Source organism: Bufo gargarizans, chromosome 10, assembly GCF_014858855.1.
Source record: "Bufo gargarizans isolate SCDJY-AF-19 chromosome 10, ASM1485885v1, whole genome shotgun sequence".
Classification (NCBI taxonomy): Eukaryota; Metazoa; Chordata; class Amphibia; order Anura; family Bufonidae; genus Bufo; species Bufo gargarizans.
In genome coordinates this window covers 117,717,710-117,738,104 of record NC_058089.1, presented here as the reverse complement: position 1 = coordinate 117,738,104, position 20,395 = coordinate 117,717,710, and the positions used below count along the sequence as shown (strand labels likewise).

The window sequence follows — 20,395 nt, the reverse complement described above, 5'->3', positions numbered from 1 at the left end:
TCTGACCCAGGGCTAAAAAGAATTCATCCACTGAACGGAGAGGCCGTGCCCCCTCCGGCAGCGAAAAGGCCCAAGACTGAGCGTTACCCCTGAGCAGCGATATAATGATCCCCACCCTCCGTTCCTCATCACCAGAGGAATGGGGAAGAAGGCGAAAATGGAGTTTGCAAGCCTCTCTAAAACGCACAAAATTCTCACTACCCCCGGAGAACGTATCCGGGAGCGAGATCTTAGGCTCAGAACAAACTCCATGAACGCAAGCTGAACCGGTCACTTGAAGCTGAGAAAAAGTTTTACGGAGATCAGCTACCTCCAATGAAAGACCCTGGACGCGTTCAGCCAAAAGTGAAACCGGATCCATGCTTGAGACGGTTTTGGCGGCTTATAATGTCACGGACGGTGTACAGGAAACAAGACAAAGCAACATGCATATATGACTCACTGGATCCAAAGCTAAGGAACCCAGGGGGGACCCCTGCAGAAGACCTGGCACTTTCCCTGGTTGCTCAGCCTATGCAACGATCCCAGAGGTGGATGGTTGCATATCCACGTACCTCGACTATATAACCCCTGAACACCCTACAATAGTGAGGGGACACGACCACCGGCTCCCCTACACCAGACACGGAGGGAGTCAGGGTCACCTGGGATCCAGCAAACAGAAAATAACTGATAAATGTTCAGCACTTAACTCTGTAGCAGACTGGAAAACAAGATCAGCATGCACACACACTCCAGGAAGTAGTATAAGCCGCCCAGTAATGCATTATGGGGCAGAATTTAAAGGGATGCAATCAGTCCAACCACATGACAGCTGAGAGAGGCTAACGAGATGAGGAACTGAACATCACAACAAAGAAACTCAAGGAGGAGGTTCTGAAAGGCTTCTGTCAGAGCTTCTCAGCTGTCTGGTTGTGACAGGAATGCTCTCCATTCAGAATGCATTAGTATAAAACTGATCAGTTCTTTTCCGGTATTGAGCCCCTGTGACGGAACTTAATGCCGGAAAAGAAAAACTCTTAATTCACATGGAAGAATCAAGGTTGTACTTAATTTTTCACACACAGCTTATACACTTTGCCATAGTTATTTTTAAATAGTGACACTATTTAATTTGTCATGCTCCGTAGAATTCTAAGAGGCTGTACCTGTGACTTCCTAGCCACCCTGAATGTGGAGATCACTTTATGTTTTGAAGTAAAAATCTTGCAGGTAGATGGGGCGCCTCTAATGAGGTGTACATCCAAAAAGACCCTATTGGTTCATTTTGCGCTCCTTAAAGAATCTGCCTCACTTGACACTTACAAAAGTCTACTGTATAGATAAGAAAAGTTATTTGGGTCTTTTTTCTGGTTGGTTGGTCGATATTTTGAGAGATTATGGACTAATGTCAAATAAGGGGTTTGCCAAATTCTTGGCAATTGTTTACTAATGTTATGTTGAGCAAATTGCTATGTTTCATAAACTGTGTCCTCCTCTTGGGCAAATGCTCTGTGCTGTCTGCATCCTTTCCATAAGACGGCGGCCAACAGACAGTCACGTGACTCTAATATTGATAATTTAGAGAAAGCAACAAAAAAGGAAAGGACATCGCTGCAGATTGAATGCTTCCCAGTGATATGCCACCAATGTCTTAGATGAAACAATCCCTTTAAGGAAAATTTGGGTATAGGGCACTCGAGAGGTGCTACATGGCACAAATAAAACGAATACACTCTTTTTATTGATAATAGCTAGCAGGAGAGTTTCATTTTACCTGGCTAATTAGTTGGAATTATAATTTCTTCCAATAGAACAGAGGTCACCTCAAAGTCAGTGATCGGAAAACTTGGAATAGTTTAAAACATAAAAGCAGAAAGCAAGATGTCACATTTTCAATATTGGAAAAATTTATTTTTTCATGTTCAATCAGTAATCTGCACATTAAAGAACAAGTATACAAAATTGTGTCTAATCGGAAAAAGCAATGCACATCACAGGTATAGCATTCATGACTCCCTCTTCTGGCTTACATGGTATCATTCCACGTGTCACATCCCTTTTTAAAATTTTCTTTATAGTGAGGTGTCTGTATTTTTTTGACTTGAACCAGTTTTTCACAATGACTTTAAGTTCTTCATCATTTTTATAGTTAATGGTTATGTGAAGGTCATCTTGGGATCTCTGTTGACTGATTTCTAATTGCACATAATCATCAACATAAATGTCATCTGCTTTCCCGTCACTGGCAAAATTATCAATCATTTTAATTCCTGTAGCATCTATCAGATTATAGATATCTTCTCCTTCTCCTCCCTGAAGAAAGTCAAAACCACCCAATGGTTGTATAAGATCGTTACCTCCTGCACCTCTGATGTAGTTACTATCGTAATTTCCTATCAAAATGTCATCATAACTGGTGCCCACTACATTTTCCATTCCAGAGTAGAGGTCGCCTTCAGCATCCGAGCCAGCTCCATATCCAAGATACAGATTTACATATACCCCAGTTTCATTGCCATGATCTCCAAAGAATAATAATGTATCTGATCCTGAACCCCCATATACTGTGTCTGCCCCCAGGCCAGGGTAGATAACGTCATCACCTTCACCACCTAAAATGAGATCATTCCCTTCACCTCCATGAATCTTGTCATCACCAGCTCCTCCTGAAAGATAGTCTTTCCCACGAGAACCTTGGAGAACATCATTTCCTTCTAGACCATACAGTACATCAATGTCCATTCCCCCTATTATTGTGTTATTCAAAGAATTTCCAGTGATGAAGTTTCTTCTCTGGAGAGATCCATATACAGTTGGTACAGAGTGGAGACTCTTACTAGAAAGATCAAGGTGTAAATCAGTAGACATGGATCTTTCATCAACAAATAGTGGCTGGATCTCCGAACTGTCAGAGAAGGTGAACCACACGTCATTGGTCTTAACTATCAAATGTCTCTGATTCTTACTTTTGACAAACATTAATAGACGACATTGCCATCGGGCAACACGTGGAGCACTGATTTGTACGTTTTGAAATGTATTTCCCACTTTGAACTGAATATCTTTATAGTTGATATCAAGTATTAAAAAATCCACTTTTTCATCTTCCGCGTAATTGTTAATTTCATAGTTGCCTTCGTAATGTTTTCTCAGTACATAGGTGTCGCTGCCTTCTCCACCTGTCATTGATGCTCCCCGTGTCCCCGGGTCAATATAATTGTTTTTTCCATTTCCGTATATGTTAATGAATCTAGGAGGACCCATTACCTTAGTTGCTCCTTCATATATACCTGACCTGGTGTCTATGACACTGATCGGTAATGTATCTCTAGAGTTGTCTACGGCAAATATCACAGGAATGCTTCCCCTGGGAATGCTGAATGTAATTCCATCCTCCGTCAATATTTGTAAATGTCTGTAACTTTCTGATGAGTGCCAATTTAATAGTGTAATGTCGCAGGTGGCATTAACACTGATCCTAAGATTTTTCCTAACATTTATATCAAAGTAACTTGACTGAACTATTGTATTAAATTTTAGTGAGCTGTATTTCTCCTTGATAAAAAGAATATCCATGGTGTCATCTTCTGAGTAGTTATCTATAATGAATTCACCTTCCTTACAGTCGATGACATATGTGTCACTTCCTCCTCTTCCGGTAAGTCTTCCTCCCCCTTTACCTCCCTGAATGAAATTCGGCTTATTATTCCCTTTGATATTATCATAATGCGAGGAGCCTATCACAGTCATTATATTTTCATTTCCAGGAATGGAATTTAAGTCAACGTCTATCCTGTCCGTAGAGTCACTATAGTCTAATATCAGTGGAATCAACTCTGGCTTTGATGTGTTTGTGATCTGGAACAGCACAAAATCTTTGGATTTCAGTATGATGTGTTGCCATTGCCACCCTCTGTTCCAATCCTTTATGATAACACACGTCTTTCCCTTGGAATCCCAAATCTTCAGAGACTGCAAGGGAACAATGGCAGCCCTCAGGTCTGCATAGCTTCCCGGCAACTCTACTATATCTATCAGGTCATCATTAGCAAAATTATTAATGGTGTCACAGTCTTGCTTTTCTTGGATAATATACATGTCTTTCCCGTCTCTTCCAGCAAGATCATTTTTACCCCCTCTTCCCTGAAGAACATTATTGAGGTGATTCCCTTGTATATTGTCACTATGGTTACTGCCAATAACTGCGACCACTGTCTCCCAAAGTGGATCTTCAAGGGAAATCTGTGCACCTGAATCTTTACTCGAAAAATCCAACGTGTAAGGCTCCAAAGGAACAATCCCATTCAACTTAACTTCCCCAACCTTAAAGAGAGCCCCGTCCATGCTCTTAAAGCTCATATGTCTATATTCTTCTCCACTAAACCAGTTTTTTATCAGGATTTCATGAAGATTGTTGTTGAAAAGCTTAAGGTCATTTTTTACCTTTCTTGCATTTATTTGTCGAAGAGGAATGTGGAAAATGAGGAGGTCCATCTCTTTATCATCTGCCTGATTACAGATCTCAGCTTGTCCCGCGTTGTTCGGGATATAATAGACATCCTGACCGTTTCCACCATGGACAAAGGTTTTCTGAGGCCCTAAATAAAAAATGTCATTGCCGTCATTGCCATATAATTCATAGTGGTATTTGTCCAGGGTGTAAGAAAGTCCTTCAATTACATTCTGCTGCACGGCATAGAATCGATTAGGTTTGGAATTGCCCACGTATGTACCATACAGAGATTTGTCATCTGGTGTCAAGGAAGAAATAACATCTTTTGTTTTCACGGGAATTAACCATAACAAGGTGGCCGTTTTCTGTTTCAGTTTAATATTCACACCTTCTCCAATCCCCATAACTAGATCCACCAACTCACAGTCCTTTTTAAAGGGAATCTCCTTCACAATTCTGTTGTACGTAAGAGGATCGGTTAATGTAATGATCACTGAACTGTGGTCTGTTAACTCAACGTGTAACTTTCCTCCATAGGCAGATTTCTCCCCTTGAGTGAAGTCTATCCTTTTGTGACACACGTCTCCATCGCTTTCATCAAAAATTTTGTAGTAGTTCTCAGCTGTTTGCAAGTTGTGTATGATGTCCATGGAGCTTTTGTGCTCTTGTTCAAGGTTATAAACATTATAAATTACACCTGGTATACTTATTTGTTCAAATATTTGTACAAAGCTGTTCCCTATGTCTCTTAGGGCTAATCCAATTCCCTTGACCACAGCCACAAACTTGTCGCCTACACTGGCATCAGGGGGTAAAGCGTCCAATTCATGTTTTATTTCATTGTACATTGGGTCAATAGCTAGACGGATAATACTCAAGACCACAGTGACTGGAAGCATTTCAGGACCGGCCAGAGCGGTTATAAATATTGCACCATCAAGAGCAGCATCTACTATGCCAATTGTAGTGCCCTGGTGGAGATCCTCATATATATTAAACACAGTGAATCCTAATGATAGAATTGGTACTGTTTTAGCTAATTCACCAGCTTCAGCCAGAGTGCTTGTGAACTTTACTGCTGAAGCTTCCTCAAGCCCGGTAGATATCTGGGAGATGGATTTCTGGGCAATATTGCCAACTATTTTATTAACTGCTGAATTTATACCAGTCATCTCTGTTACTCCATGAACGCCCTGGGCCAGCATCACTCCTCCTTCCCACTTTCGTCCTTCAGCAAACATCTGATTGGCTCCTTGAAATCCCATTAGGGTCCCATAGATTGCAAGTCCATGATTGACTTTATTATAACCGGAAATATCATTGAAATAGGAATGTAAGACTTCTTCTGACCTTAATGATCTGATTTCACCAGGGAGAAAAAGATCTAATGTCACTGAAGGATTTTTTATATCTTCTACTACTGCTTTAGTGCCACTTTCATAATTCTCTATTGACTTAACTCTCCAATTCTTAGCAAAGTCTTCAGAGACTTGTTCCTTTATTTTATTGGACAAAGTCTCCACCAGTTGCTGTTTGTCCTCCATAATTTTTAAATGTAATTCTGTCTCCAAGCTCTTTCCTCTTGCTCGCTCTTCCAGGTCGTGAAAATAACTTGGAAGATCTTCAGATAATTGCCCTGGACGCTTTCTGCAGTTCACATCAATTATTGAATCATATAGAGGAAGCTTTTCACATTCACGTCTAATGTTTACTTTGGCCTCATCTGATGACATTTCTATTGGTTCTGGTAGACGTTCAGGTTTGTAGTCATAATACATTTCTCTGTATTTTCTGGTTAGCCAAAGCTTCATAGCAATTGTAGTTTCCCGTGCAACTTGTTCATTCATGTTCTGATCAGCGGTCTCATAACTCAGGCCTATAGCTGCATGGTTTCCTTTCCATGTATCTCCTCTTGTCATGGGGTTTCTGTAACGAAACTGTCCCCACGATGCTTCCACATCCCACAGGAGGCGATTTATCATAAACATTTTGGGATTCCGAACAGCCTCAGAAATATGAGTGGCGAGGACAGCTATCCCGTCATATCCATTTATTTCACCTATATTGTTGTGGTTGTTCATTACCCATTTTTGTGCCATGCTTGTAAATGATCTAGTATTTATCATATCTTTCATGTCAGGATATGCTACATGATCTTTATTTCTAAGGTCACAAAACTCAACAGATTTATCCGAGTCTTCTAACAGATTTTCATCAGTTGTTCCATGTAAGGTAACATAAAAGTCTTTTAGGTTGATGCGGTAGATGTAGTCCTTAAAGCGATAGTATTTAAATGTGTTTTCCAAAGTGTTTTCAATGTCATTATAAATTAGTCTAATTTGTCTGTTATTCCTTAGATTTGAGAGAACTTTCCATGTTTCTTTCAGATTCATATTATTGTCAGCTGTAATTCCATTCCTTCTCAGTACATTAGCTTTATCTATCAGCTTTTGCCTTCTTATGTCATTAGAACTGTCTATGATGTCTTGGATATTATTTTTTAGACTCTCTAGTCCATCTACAACTTGGACCTGGATGTTTGTTTCACGCACTATATCTGAATCAATATTTCTTTTATAATATACATCTAAAGACTGAGTGTCGACATGTTGACCTTCTGTGTTAAACAATCCTCTAACAGTCTCATCGATTCCTTGACCAATATGTTCATCTTCAATATGGTAGAGAACCCCATTGTCATAGTAGTATAGTGGGTTGTTGTCCATAGTCCTAGGAGCTAGAGGATCAAGTTCATTGACTATGCTCTGACTTTCTATCCATTCTGGACTTCTTTCCTTTGTGTTGCTCACTTCTATGAGATCCTTATTCTTACCTAAATAGAATTTACGCTTGTGATCGGGGATATGTTTGCCCCAATGCTCTGGATCATCAAAATCAACAGTCACTTTGCTCCCATCTTCCTGCACTATGGTCTTTGTTGTGCGAACAGAGAGTGAACCCACAGATAATCTTGCATTATCCAGGCCTAATAAAAAGTCTTTGGCAAAGGTTTTACCTTCTTCTCCTGCACCAACATCACAAGAGACTATGCTGATTTCTTCTACTTTGTGTAAACCAGATGGCCAGTGAACTGGGGATGAGGGTTCTTGAAGCTTTAGGATAACTTTTGCCAATTGTTCTGATGTTTCCCCACCCACAGACACTCGACCCTCTCTCTGACCTCCATGTCCAACCACAGAGATTTTGGTATTTTCAGTTATATGTACTGTGTCAGTTCCTTCCAGTTTTACCAGTTTGAATTGTCCTGATTTTACAACAAACTCCAGTAAGACTTTAGGACGATTTGTATTTGTCTTCTTGTTGAACAAGTAGTCTCCAGCATTTTGTACAGTTTCATCAGACCCAATTCGGACAATTATTTGTTGGTCTATTCCTGTCTCTGATATTTCTTTTGCCACTTCCTTGTCATATCCATTCATAGTTTTGGACACCACCTGTGAGTTGCATGTATGAAAAAGAAGTATATAAGTAACTGATAATAGGAACAGAGACAGGTTTATATAGTACTTCTAAAGAATAAAAGGGGAGAGGGGTAGAAGTGAGAAGAATGGTAAGTACAGCACAGGAGTCACACTTGGAAGAGTGTGTCTACTCTACAAAAAATTCCAAAAGGCACACACAAGTACAGAATAAGACAAAAATCTGTATTGTTCCTTACTGAAACAACCAGACATAAACCAAGAGGTTGTCCCATCATAAAAAGAGCTGATCACAGAGGGACCTGACGTGGGTCTTGTCTATGCCAGCACAGTTGGCAGTGAAGAACTCAATTTAATAGACAAAGTTTTGCAGTGGCTCTCTGCAGTGGATGGTTGTATGTGGTTAAATAATGTTAGAAAGTTTATCTGGTTTAGGAAACACTTTAAATACCTAAATAGGACATTTTAATTAATAATTAGGAACTCATATTCAGAGCCCTCATCTAATGGACAAAGTGAAGAGGGGCTACAAACAGCATTATTCATTCTAGACAAATCAAGATGTCCAGGTCTTACACAGACGAACCACAGCTGTCGGTGCGCACTGGGTAATGCTTAATTTTCCCTAAGGTAAAACTCCAAGGGTACTGAACATTTGCTGATAACTTAGGTTTTAGCTGAACACTGGAAGTCCAGTAGTAGGGCACTTAGAGATCAGCTTAGCACAGGAGGCTCATTCTAACAAAAAGCGTGTGTCTTAAACAGATAAATGATGAGAAGAGAGAAAATAACAGAGTTGCGGCACTCACCGGAGTAATAGTTGCTACTTTATTCGGGCTTCCTTAGAAGACAACACATGAAGGATCCAGGGGCGGACACAATGTTGCAAGTGGCCGCTTGCAACATTGTGTCCGCCCCTGGATCCTTCATGTGTTGTCTTCTAAGGAAGCCCGAATAAAGTAGCAACTATTACTCCGGTGAGTGCCGCAACTCTGTTATTTTCTCTCTTCTCATCGTGAACCACAGTCTGAACCTCTGTGTTGCTGAGCACCACACAGCGGAGCATATTATACCACATTTACGGTTATCCCACTACTGAAGGCCATACCAGTGGAAGCAGTGCCGCCGTGTTTCCCTCTCTTCGCATATCTTAAACAGATAAAGCCTTTAATATGACCAAGTAGGGCATTTGATTTAAAGAGGTTGTTACTACAAAATGCATGCAATCTGCAAGCAGCATGTTATAGAGCAGGAGGAGCCAAGAAGATTGATATACAGCTTTGTGGGAAAAGACTCAGTAAAACATGTAATTTATACATTTATACCTCAGCTGTTCCCTCCCAGGAGGTAGAAAAAGCAATCGGTACAGGAGGGATTGGTTATCAGTGACTGATAGCACTTTGTATATAAATGTACATAAGAGATTGTTCCCCTGATTACCGCCGGAGTCCTGGGCGCCGTGTTCAGCGGTGATCTGCTGCCTGTGCTTCCCCATTCACCACTGCAGTCCTGGGCTCTGTCCTTGCAGGTACTGTTTGTTCTGGGATCCGCTCCATAGTTTCCTTTCAGCCCTGGCCACAGCAGGCTTGCTGTTTCTTCCCTACAGCACTTTCTTAAGAGCCAGCGCGTGTCACTTCCTGTGCTTTATGGGTTAGATCATGTGGCCTCGCCAACCAATCCTAGCCCTCCTGCACATATATAAGTGGCTCAGCGCCCTTCCCAGATGCCTGAGTGTCAAGGTCCTTGTGTCCTGCAAAGGTTGCTGATTTCTCTGCTTGTGTTCCTGTGTACCTGACCCATGCTTGTGTTACTGGACTCTGCTACCTGTTTGATCCCTGCCTGCTTGCCTTGACTCTCCTGTCACTGACCTGGATTGCCTGACCTGTGCCGCCTGTCCTGACCTATTGCCTGTCTGACTTCGCCTCTGCCTCCTCCTTCGGTCCTGCACTGTTGCTCCTTTTTACGACTCGCCTGCTGACTGCGTCTGTACCTCTGGTACCTTGCTCAGGTATCTCCTGGACCACCTGCCTCATGTGCCAATCCTCCTCAAGAGATAGAGACCTGGTGTTACCTTTGGGAAAGTCTATCCCCACCATCAGACAACGCCCTTAGAGGAGGTAGGATGCGTGGCACAGTGGGTTCACACTCCCTGGTTCATGGCAGAGATAGCTGTTAGTCACTGATAACCCCTCCCCCTGTACCTATAGCTCTTCACAGGAAGTGGAAAAAGCAAATAAATACAGGTTTTACTGAATATTTTTCCCACAAAACTATATAACAGTCTGCTCAGCTCCTCCTGCTCTATAGCTTGGAGCTGTCAGCTTGTTGTGACAGGTCTTCTTTAAAGGGGTTCTGCAGTTTGTTTAAACTGATGATCTATCCTCTGGATAGAGCATCAGCATCTGACCGGCGAGGGTCCGACACCCGGGACCCCCGCCGATCAGCTGTTTGAGAAGGCAGCGGAGCTCTAGTAGCGCCGCCGCCTTCTCACTGTTTACCGCTGGCCCAGTGACGTCATGACTAGTATCACTGGCCTGGGTGGGGCTAAGCTCCGTTCCCTTGAATGGAGCTTAGCCCCGCCCAGGCCTGTTGATACTAGTCATGACGTCACTGGGCCAGCAGTAAACAGTGAGAAGGCCGCGGCGCTCCCTTCTCAAAAAGCTGATCCTGGAATATAAAAAAAAACTTCCTAAAAAATGTAAGAGCTGTGAAGTCTTTTGGGTCTTAAATAAATGCGAATCTCTCCTCATTCCCCAGTTCTCTGAAATCCTGAGCGCCAAGACAGAGCAACACCCTGGGAGCGCCCTGCAAACTACAGGAATGAGAAGTGAGTTTAGTATGGGGTCTCTGTTAGTTTAGGGGGCTTCGTCTCGGATCTATATTTATTTTAAGTGAGTGGTCTGGGGCCTGGAGGGGGGTCTGATCTGTATATTTATTTAAGGGAGTCTGTGTTTAATGAGCTTGGTCTGGGTCTATATTTTTAGGGTTTCTAGGACCACAATTAGTTTATGGGCTATGGTTTCTGTTTTATTGTAGATGGTTTGGGGTCTATTTTTAATGTTTAGAAGCAATGAAAATATCATTACTTAATGCATCGCTTCTCAAAATGTCCCTGTTGTCACTTCACAAAAGTCGGCAATTATTGTTTCCGTCATGTCTGCTGCTATTCCCCCTACACACCCCATGATATCAGCAGGTAGGGGAGATTGGAACAAGTTGTACTTTAGTATATTCCTGGTTGTTGTCTATAGGGAAGCATTAATAAAGTTTTAACATTTCCATTTTCCCTAATATGTGCTCAATATCAGGATCATAATCTGCAGTTGAAAATTCTACTTGTTTGCTGACCTGATTTTTCTCCTTAGAATCTCTGCTATTAGACGTTTCTTTCCATGTTCGTAATAATTGGTTCCCAGCTCTGTAAAGAGTCATAGCAGACAGTGTTAATTATTCATCACCAAAGACCAAACTCAGGACTAATCCAGACCTCCCAGAATGGCTGACCCACAGTGGTGATCATACTTACCTGGTCCCCACCTCTGGGTCTGGTCTCTATTGCTCTCAGCCTGGCTCTTCGTCTGCCTGAAGCCCTGAAATCAAGGGGGATATGTGACCACTGCAGCCAATCACAGGCTGCAGTGGTGACTTGCTTCTCTTCCATCACACTGGTCATGTGGTGCAAGGGGAGCAGCGGGGACCAGGTACAGTAAGTATGATCACCACTTTAATATAAATATATATTATATTCTCTTTAAAGAAGAATAAAGTTAAAGGGGTTATCTGCACTTACTAGCCCAAATGAAACAGATCATCTTGGTTTATGACACAAAACAACATTTTGCTGCAGCCAACATTAAAGGGGTTCTCCAGGAATTAAGAAAATGAAAATACTTAAATATTACTTTACTATAAATATATTCCTAAATACCTTTCATTGGTGATAATGGCTCGTTTTGTCTGGGGAGCAGTCATTAGGAGAAATAAAGTGGCCACACAAAACGTTTCCTAATCACACAGGGCAAGTTACTTGAGAGCACTGAGCCAAAAAGCTGCCTCATCCTCCTTTCTGCTCTGCTTGGCAGGAATTATGACCCTGAATAGAGATGATACGATCTTCAGATGAATCTCTGTGGGAATGGAGTTCATGAGGAGACGTGAACTACAGAGAAGACGGACAGGACAGACTGTGGTAATGTGGGGCTGTGGTAATGGAGGACTGCAAACAAGTGCTGCTGCACATTATCCACATCCCCATCCTCCTCTCTGCACTTCATGTCTCCTCATGAACTCCATTCCTACAGAGAATCAGCTGAAGATCATATCAACTGTATTCAGGATCATAATCCCTGACAAGCAGAGAGGAGGATTAGGCAGCTCTTTAGCTCAGTGTTGTGAAGTAACTTGTCCTCCTGTGTGATTAGAACAGGTTTTGTGTGTACTAATAGGACGGCAGCCATTTTATTTCTCCTTATGATTGCTCCCCAGACAAAACAAGCCATTATAACTAATGAAAGGTATTTGGGAATATATTTATAATAAGGTAATATTTAAGTATTTTAATTTTCTTTATTCCTGGAGAACCCCTTTAAGGGGAGCTAAGTGTAAAGAAATGTTATCAGCTGCCATTTAGTTCAAAGAGTCAACTAAACTCTTATGTAGTGAGCTCCCTCTAGTGGTGGCTGCAGGCAGACAGTTTTTTTCACATCCAGAAACACAGTGCATTTATAGAAACATAGAATGTGTCGGCAGATAAGAACCATTTGGCCCATCTAGTCTGCCCAATATATCTGAATCCTATGAATAGTCCCTGGCCCTATCTTATATGAAGGATAGCCTTATGCCTATCCCATGCATGCTTAAACTCCTTCACTGTATTTGCAGCTACCACTTCTGCAGGAAGGCTATTCCATGCATCCACTACTCTCTCAGTAAAGTAATACTTCCTTATATTACTTTTAAACCTCTAATTTAAAACTGTGTCCTCTTGTGGTAGTTTTTCTTCTTTTAAATATGCTCTCCTCCTTTACCGAGTTGATTCCCTTTATGTATTTAAAAGTTTCTATCATATCCCCTCTGTCTCTTCTTTCTTCCAAGCTATACATGTTAAGGTCCTTTAATCTTTCCTGGTAAGTTTTATCCTGCAATCCATGTACTAGTTTAGTAGCTCTTCTCTGAACTCTCTCTAGAGTATCTATATCCTTCTGGAGATATGGTCTCCAGTACTGCGCACAATACTCCAAGTGAGGTCTCACCAGTGTTCTGTACAGCGGCATAAGCACTTCACTCTACTGCTTATACCTCTCCCTATACATCCAAGCATTCTGCTGGCATTTCGTGCTGCTCTATTACATTGTCTTCCTACCTTTAAGTCTTCTGAAATAATTACTCCTAAATCCCTTTCCTCAGATACTGAGGTCAGGACTGTGTCAAATATTCTATATTCTGCCCTTGGGTTTTTACGCCCCAGGTGCATTATCTTGCACTTATCCACATTAAATTTCAGTTGCCAGAGTTCTGACCATTCTTCTAGTTTTCCTAAATCCTTTTCCATTTGGCGTTTCCCTCCAGGAACATCAACCCTGTTACATATCTTTGTGTCATCAGCAAAAAGACAGACCTTACCATCGAGGCCTTTTGCAATATCACTTATGAAGATATTAAACAAAATTGGTCCCAGTACAGATCCCTGTGGAACCCCACTGGTAACAAGACCTTGTTTTGAATGTTCTCCATTGACTACAACCCTCTGTTGTCTGTCACTCAGCCACTGCCTAATCCACTCAACAATATGGGAGTCCAAGCCCAATGACTGCAGTTTATTGATAAGCCTTCTGTGTGGGACAGTGTCAAAAGCCTTACTAAAATCTAGATATGCGATGTCTACTGCACCTCCACCGTCTATTATTTTAGTCACCCAGTCAAAAAAATCTATAAGATTTGTTTGACATGATCTCCCTGAAGTAAACCCATGTTGTTTTTCATCTTGCAATCCATGGGATTTTAGATGTTCCACAATCCTATCCTTTAATAGGGTTTCCATTAATTTGCCTACTATTGATGTCAGACTCACTGGTCTATAGTTGCCAGATTCCTCCCTACTACCTTTCTTGTGAATGGACACGACATTTGCCAATTTCCAATCTTCCGGGACGACTCCTGTTACTAATGATTGGTTAAATAAATCTGTTAACGGTTTTGCCAGCTCACCACTAAGCTCTTTTAATAATTTTGGGTGTATCCCATCAGGCCCCTGTGACTTATTTGTCTTCACTTTAGACAGCAAACTTAGAACATCTTCCTCTGTAAAGACACATGCATCAAACGATTTATTAGTCATCCTTTCTAGTGGAGGTCCTTCTCCTTCTTTTTCTTTTGTAAAAACTGAACAGAAGTATTCATTAAGGCAGTCGGCTAGCCCTTTATTCTCTTCTACATACCTTCCGTCCTTTGTTTTTAATTTAGTTATTCCTTGTTTTAATTTCCTTTTTTCATTTATATATCTGAAGAATGTCTTATCCCCTTTTTTCATAGACTGAGCTAGTTTTTCTTCTGCCTGCGCTTTAGAAGTTCTTATAACTTGCTTGGCCTCTTTCTGCCTAATCTTGTAGATTTCCTTATCTTCATTGCTCTGGTTTTTTTTATAATTACAAAATGCTAGCTTTTTATTTTTAATGATTTGGGCCACTTCTGCTGAGTACCACAGTGGTCTCTTCCTTTTTTTGCTTTTACTGACAAGTCTAATGCAATTTTCTGTTGCCTTCAATAATGCACCTTTTAAGTAGTCCCATTTCTCCTGGACTCCATGTAATCCATTCCAGTCTGATAAGGACTCATTTATGACTAATTTCATTTTTGAAAAGTCTGTCTTTCTAAAATCTAAAACTTTTGTTTTTGTGTGGTGGGACTCTTTCACAGTTCTTATATTAAACCACACTGACTGGCGATCACTAGATCCCAAGGTTTCGCCTCCAATGACATCATATACCGAATCCCCATTTGTGAATACCAAATCCAAAATGGCCTCCCTCCGGGTTGGCTCCTTAACCATTTGTTGTAGGGATAACCCCAGTAGGGAATTCAGAATATCTGTACTCCTGGTAGAACTTGCTATTTTGGTTTTCCAGTTTATATCTGGAAGATTGAAATCTCCCATAATGATCATCTATGATCTACTTATGCTGTCACATGACTCACGTGACAGCATAAGTTTTTATGACTAAAACACCATGTTTTTATGACAGGTAAAACATGGTGTTCAGAATGAGCACCATCTGACATATCTGACATAAGCATTGGGTAAATAGGTTAGGTGGAGCACATTTATTACAAATTTCACTTAATAAAGACAAGTTTTGCTTTGTCGACCTATGATATCTGTGTATCACCCTACTTCTATATACATTTATCCTTTATTTCCAGATTTCATATTCCTTTTCCTGCTCAGGAACTAGCACCACCATAAATTTACATCAGACAGTCCAGAATTTACCACTACACATTTAAAGTGTGGGCTGAAGGTTATAGGCACCTTCGACAGTACTATTCTTTGTGTGAAAACAAAAACCACAATAGAACCCTGCAGATAAGTTAATAGGGTCCATTGCGCATCGGTGGTAAATTTTCAGCCATTTCTGAGTATAGGGGTTAAAAATCAGTCTGTTTGGAGGCTGTCAGTTTCTGTTTTCTTTGAATCTCCTGACCTCATAGACACTCATTATAGCTCAATTCTTATTAAACTGATCAGGATAGGGCTTAAATAAGTGTTTATGAGGTAAGGAGATTGGCGATAAATGCTACACAGATGATGGGATAAAAAAAAAGCAGAAACTGACAGACTGATTTAACCCATGTTTCTCAGAAAAGGCCAAACATTTTTAATAAAGACCAACTGAAAAAATGCTTTTTAGCCCAAAATGAGTAAAACACATTCATAAAGAAATGCCCCAAAGATGTACATCATGGGTAGAGGTGTTAGGGATTATGAGGAATGTTCTGTATCTTGAAAGGTTAGCGGTAGAACAGGATAAGGAAAGATTCATTGAAAAATTCATCAAGAAATGGAGAGACTTCATAGAGAAGCGATTATCTGAATGCAAAATTCAGAAACTTATGGCCCCTTTCAAAATGACTAAATGGTATTTGGAAGCGCAACTAGCTAATAGATTAGGGAAGTTAGAAATTTAGGCAGATATTAATGAGAGTCACGTTTAGGGTACGATACGATTTGTACTATCTAAGTGAATGTGCCGGCATAGTCCCAGAAGAGTGTTCATGGGTTGGGGTATAATAGGGAGGTTTGGGAGGTAGGGCACAGGGATTAGGGCAAGGTATCTGGATGAAAATTACAAAATATTTGTGATTTGAGAATAATGTAATGATATCCACTGGTCTTTGATTGTACAGTGATATTCTGTAATGAAATGCCACGTATGACTTATTGACCATATGTGTAACCCATGAAAATTCTCATTTCAATAAAGAGATTATAAAAAAAAAAAAAAAAAAATGTGACCTGTACGGTTCTGTTTTGATTTCTTTAGTTTGCACTTGCAGAACAGTAGCTCCAAGGCAAATCGCAGTGGTTTTAATATGCTTGTGTCTTTGCCGTTTTTGCTAATAAACTGCAAAAACCCTGCAGATATGGACAGGCAAGACTATGCTGATTTATGATACACCTCAGTTTTTGGGGCTGCAATTTGGACACAACATGTACCCCAACACTAGGAGATATCACCCAGGCTTGGACTGGCCCACAGGGATACAGGGTAATCCCCCGGTGGGCCCCTAGTCTCCCACCCCCTGCACAAGTGGCACATAACACAGTAGACTTACTGCACCACATACAGGTGAAACTCGAAAAATTAGAATATTGTGCAAAGTTAATTTATTTCAGTAATGCAACTTAAAAGGTGAAACTAACATATGAGACTCGTTACAGGCAAAGCGAGATATTTCAAGCCTTTATTTGTTATAATTATATATTTGTTATAATTTGGATAATTATGGCTTACAGTTTATGAAAGTCACAATCTCGGGTCCCCTTTGCTCAGGGAGTATGGATTAATTAGCTGACTAGAGTCTGACACTTTGAACCTAGAATACTGAACCTTTTACAATATTCTAATTTTAAGTTGCATTACTGAAATAAATGAACTTTTGCACGATATTCAAATTTTTCGAGTTTCCCCTGTACATATATTCAATGTACAGGACCTCAACCAGCCTATGTTCATATAAAATAAATTTTTTAGCATATAAAAAACATGTTAGATGATTTATTATATTTGAATGTATCCGTACGGTGGGCCCCATAATACATTTTACTGGTGGGCCCTAGGTACCCCAGTCCAACACTGATATCGCAGATTATTTGATGGCACTGACCTGAGATCCTCATTTCTCTCTTCTGTACCAGAGAAGACGACTCGGTAGTTTTCTAAGCGCTGGAATTCTTCAGGTACTGGAAACAGACCATATATAAATACATGCTACTTACTCAGGCTGGAGCAACACATCTCATGGCTAAAGATCAGAGTGTGAAGATGCAGCATTGTAACTAGTGAATGGGATTGCAGTGCTGTCCTCAAGAACCTGACAGTTACAAAAATCTAGCTGGACTTTTTGCCAGTGTCGGATAGCAGTAATATGCGGGTCACAGTGTGAGCCCACTCATTTTCAAGATGTTGTGATGTACAGTACAGGAGCATCAAGATGCTAGCAGATTTTGGGAGTGAGAATTGCATTATCGTCAACAGTCAGCATGTAGCACCAGCCTAATAGAAGATAAATCCCGTAAATGGATCACAATACCACAGAAATAAAAAGATATTACTATTATAAAGATCTGATGGTCATTACTCAGCATCTCCAAGTTGATGTTTATTATACCTATAGCACCTCTCCTGGCAAATCCTAGAACTGGATACTATATTGAACCAGCAGAATGGCGAGCGCAGCTCTGGAGTATACTACAGGCTTTAACTCAAGATTGGGACAGGATAAGTAATGTAATATATGTACACAGTGAGAGTGCAGCTCTGGAGCACCAGCACGAGAGTGAGTGTAGCTCTGTAGTATAATAGAGGATGTAAAGGATAAATAATGTATGTACGGTGACTCCACCAGAAAAATACAACTCCGGACTGAAATGCAGGAAGTAACTCTGGGTCAGTACAGGATAAGTGATGTAAGGTATATAGGATGTAGGTCACTCTCCTGGACGCCACCAATAAAAAAAAAATCACCACTATATGTGCTTATTTGGTCTCCTAGATCAAGCACGAGACGTCTGATTTTCTTCGAAACTGGGAAACAGATCTTGGCACTTCCTTTTCTACTAGAGAAGTGACCCAGTTATTATCATCTACCCAGAAAGTTGTGTGAAGCTACAAGAAAACTTTTATATAGTGCTCACCTGCTGGTACCATACTGCGCAGAGACTGCACGCTCTATTCCCAGAATGCAACCCAATATGTCGGTGATGCCACTCCTCAGTAGGCACTTTTCTGTATATCTGGTGGCAGCCAGTGCCCCATTATTTAATCTTTTTGGCACATAATTTGCAAGACAATCTCTCAGATATGCAAAGTTGAGACGGTACTCTCCCCAAGGACATGTCTACTGGGACTGCTTAGATGTATCCAATGGACCGAACCGTTGTGGGCTTTAATCACACATTACTGGCTGAAGCTTGGATCCTAATTGCTTCTAATTGCAATGCAACATCTTTCTCCCAATGGCTGGTGAAACAGTAGATACTGCATGGAACAGATAGCAGGTTGGGAGACTAGGAGGACTGCCTGGTTTTCTGCACTGTGGGAGGCCTGGATGAAGTATAGAAAATTCTCTGGTCACTGATGGTTCTTTGAACCACAGTAGTCTGCTTTCATATTGCTTTTGCCTTGATATAATTTCCTTACCCTACTACCCTTCCCACCTGCCCTAACCCCCCTTTACCCTGCTCCTTATTGTTGTTTATTACTTGGTTGATTCCATCGGATGTGGACATCCTGCTGTTGCTTGAATTACTGTCTCTTGCACTTGTTGTATTGCATGTGCTTTGTACACTGTTACTTGACTTTAGTCATGCTATAACTTTTATAAACAAACTGTTAAATCACAAAAAAATCATGTTCCATAACAGACCTGGGCACCAGATCAAACCAAGAAAACCTAAGTTTCTGAAATGAAAGTTGCATAACTTGTGCAGGTAAATTCCCCTTACCATCTTCAATGTCCTTCACACTTTCCACTCTCTGGGAAATCAGCACCAGAGCAAGAGTCCACAGGGCAACACACACCCAGGACGTCTTCTTTCGTGGCAACATCTTCAGATCATCAGCATCAACTACAGAAAAAGGAATACACAAGGTAAAGCTTGGTCACCACCAGTGATGAGAACATAGTCTCCTTGAAGTCAATGGGAGCAGAGCTGTAGTAACGAGCTCCCTCCATTACAAGGTTGCGGTGCTATTTACAACACCAGAGCTACACCTGAACAGTTCATCGGTGGGGTGTCAGACCCCCGCCAATCAGTTAGAAGTGACTTATCCTGATGATAGGCCCTATCTTAGTAAAGGCTGGACAACCCCTACTGCCTGACTTTAATATGGGGTTTAGGGCTGGAATATGATAATAATATGGGGATTTGGGTCTGATGTTAAAGGAAGTGTGAGCGAGAAAAGAGCAGTGTCCAGAACGGAGAATGACTCTCACACACAGAGAGTGATTTCCCCACTAGACACGCTCGTCTGAAACAGCCCTTAAAAATTTATAAGGACCTCTAGAAACAAGTGCAGTCCTTAAAAGACTCAATTTAAAGGATTGGACTTGATGCATGACCATCAGTGAGCACAATACCTGTGAACTGGTGTAATTGTATGAACCAGACAAAAAAGGACCATAAAAGTTACAGATTTTTTAGAAAAATCTTACCTGAGCACTGCTAAGTTGATCGGTCTGACAATTCTGATGGGTGATACAGCACGTTGCATCCTCTGTCCAGTTTTTATAGAGAAGGTTAATATCTTATCACTGCAAACATTAAATATATTCAAAGTTCAAGGGAAAATTGAAAGGACATTGACAGTTCCTAGGTAATAGGAAGCAATTTCTCTTTTCTCAGCTATTGGCTGTGGCTGCAATGCCCCCGGGTCTTTGTACACATTAAAGTTTCCCAAATTTGGCAAAAACAAGAGGTTAAGGTGGTAATAGGGTAATATGTATTAGCTGATAGACGCAAATTTGAATAATTGGGCTCACCTTTTCATGTTGTGCAAACGTAGGCACAACACTAGTGTAGGCGTGTGTGTAGGGAATGTTTGGTGCTGCCGGTGTCGTGTAATTCATCCTCTGTCCAGTTTTTATAGAGACGGTTAATATGTTATCACTGCAAACATTAAATATATTCAAAGCTCAAGGGAAAATTGAAAGGACATTGACAGTTCCTAGGTAATAGGAAGCGATTTCTCTTTTCTCAGGTATCGGATGTGGTTGCAATGCCCCCAGGTCTTTGTACACA

General features: G+C 40.9%; 1 protein-coding gene across 1 annotated transcript; it reads right to left on the bottom strand.

Annotated features, from left to right (window-relative positions):
- Positions 1-1,866: 1,866 nt before the first annotated feature.
- On the bottom strand, positions 1,867-19,826 carry LOC122920289. The gene is made up of 5 exons (XM_044269680.1): positions 19,810-19,826; positions 19,100-19,222; positions 17,260-17,335; positions 11,224-11,293; positions 1,867-7,890 (listed from the first exon to the last, which is right to left on the bottom strand). Exons 2-5 carry the CDS (start codon positions 19,200-19,202, stop codon positions 1,951-1,953), a joined length of 6,189 nt encoding a protein of 2,062 aa, XP_044125615.1. The 5' UTR covers positions 19,203-19,222; positions 19,810-19,826; the 3' UTR covers positions 1,867-1,950.
- Positions 19,827-20,395: the final 569 nt, after the last annotated feature.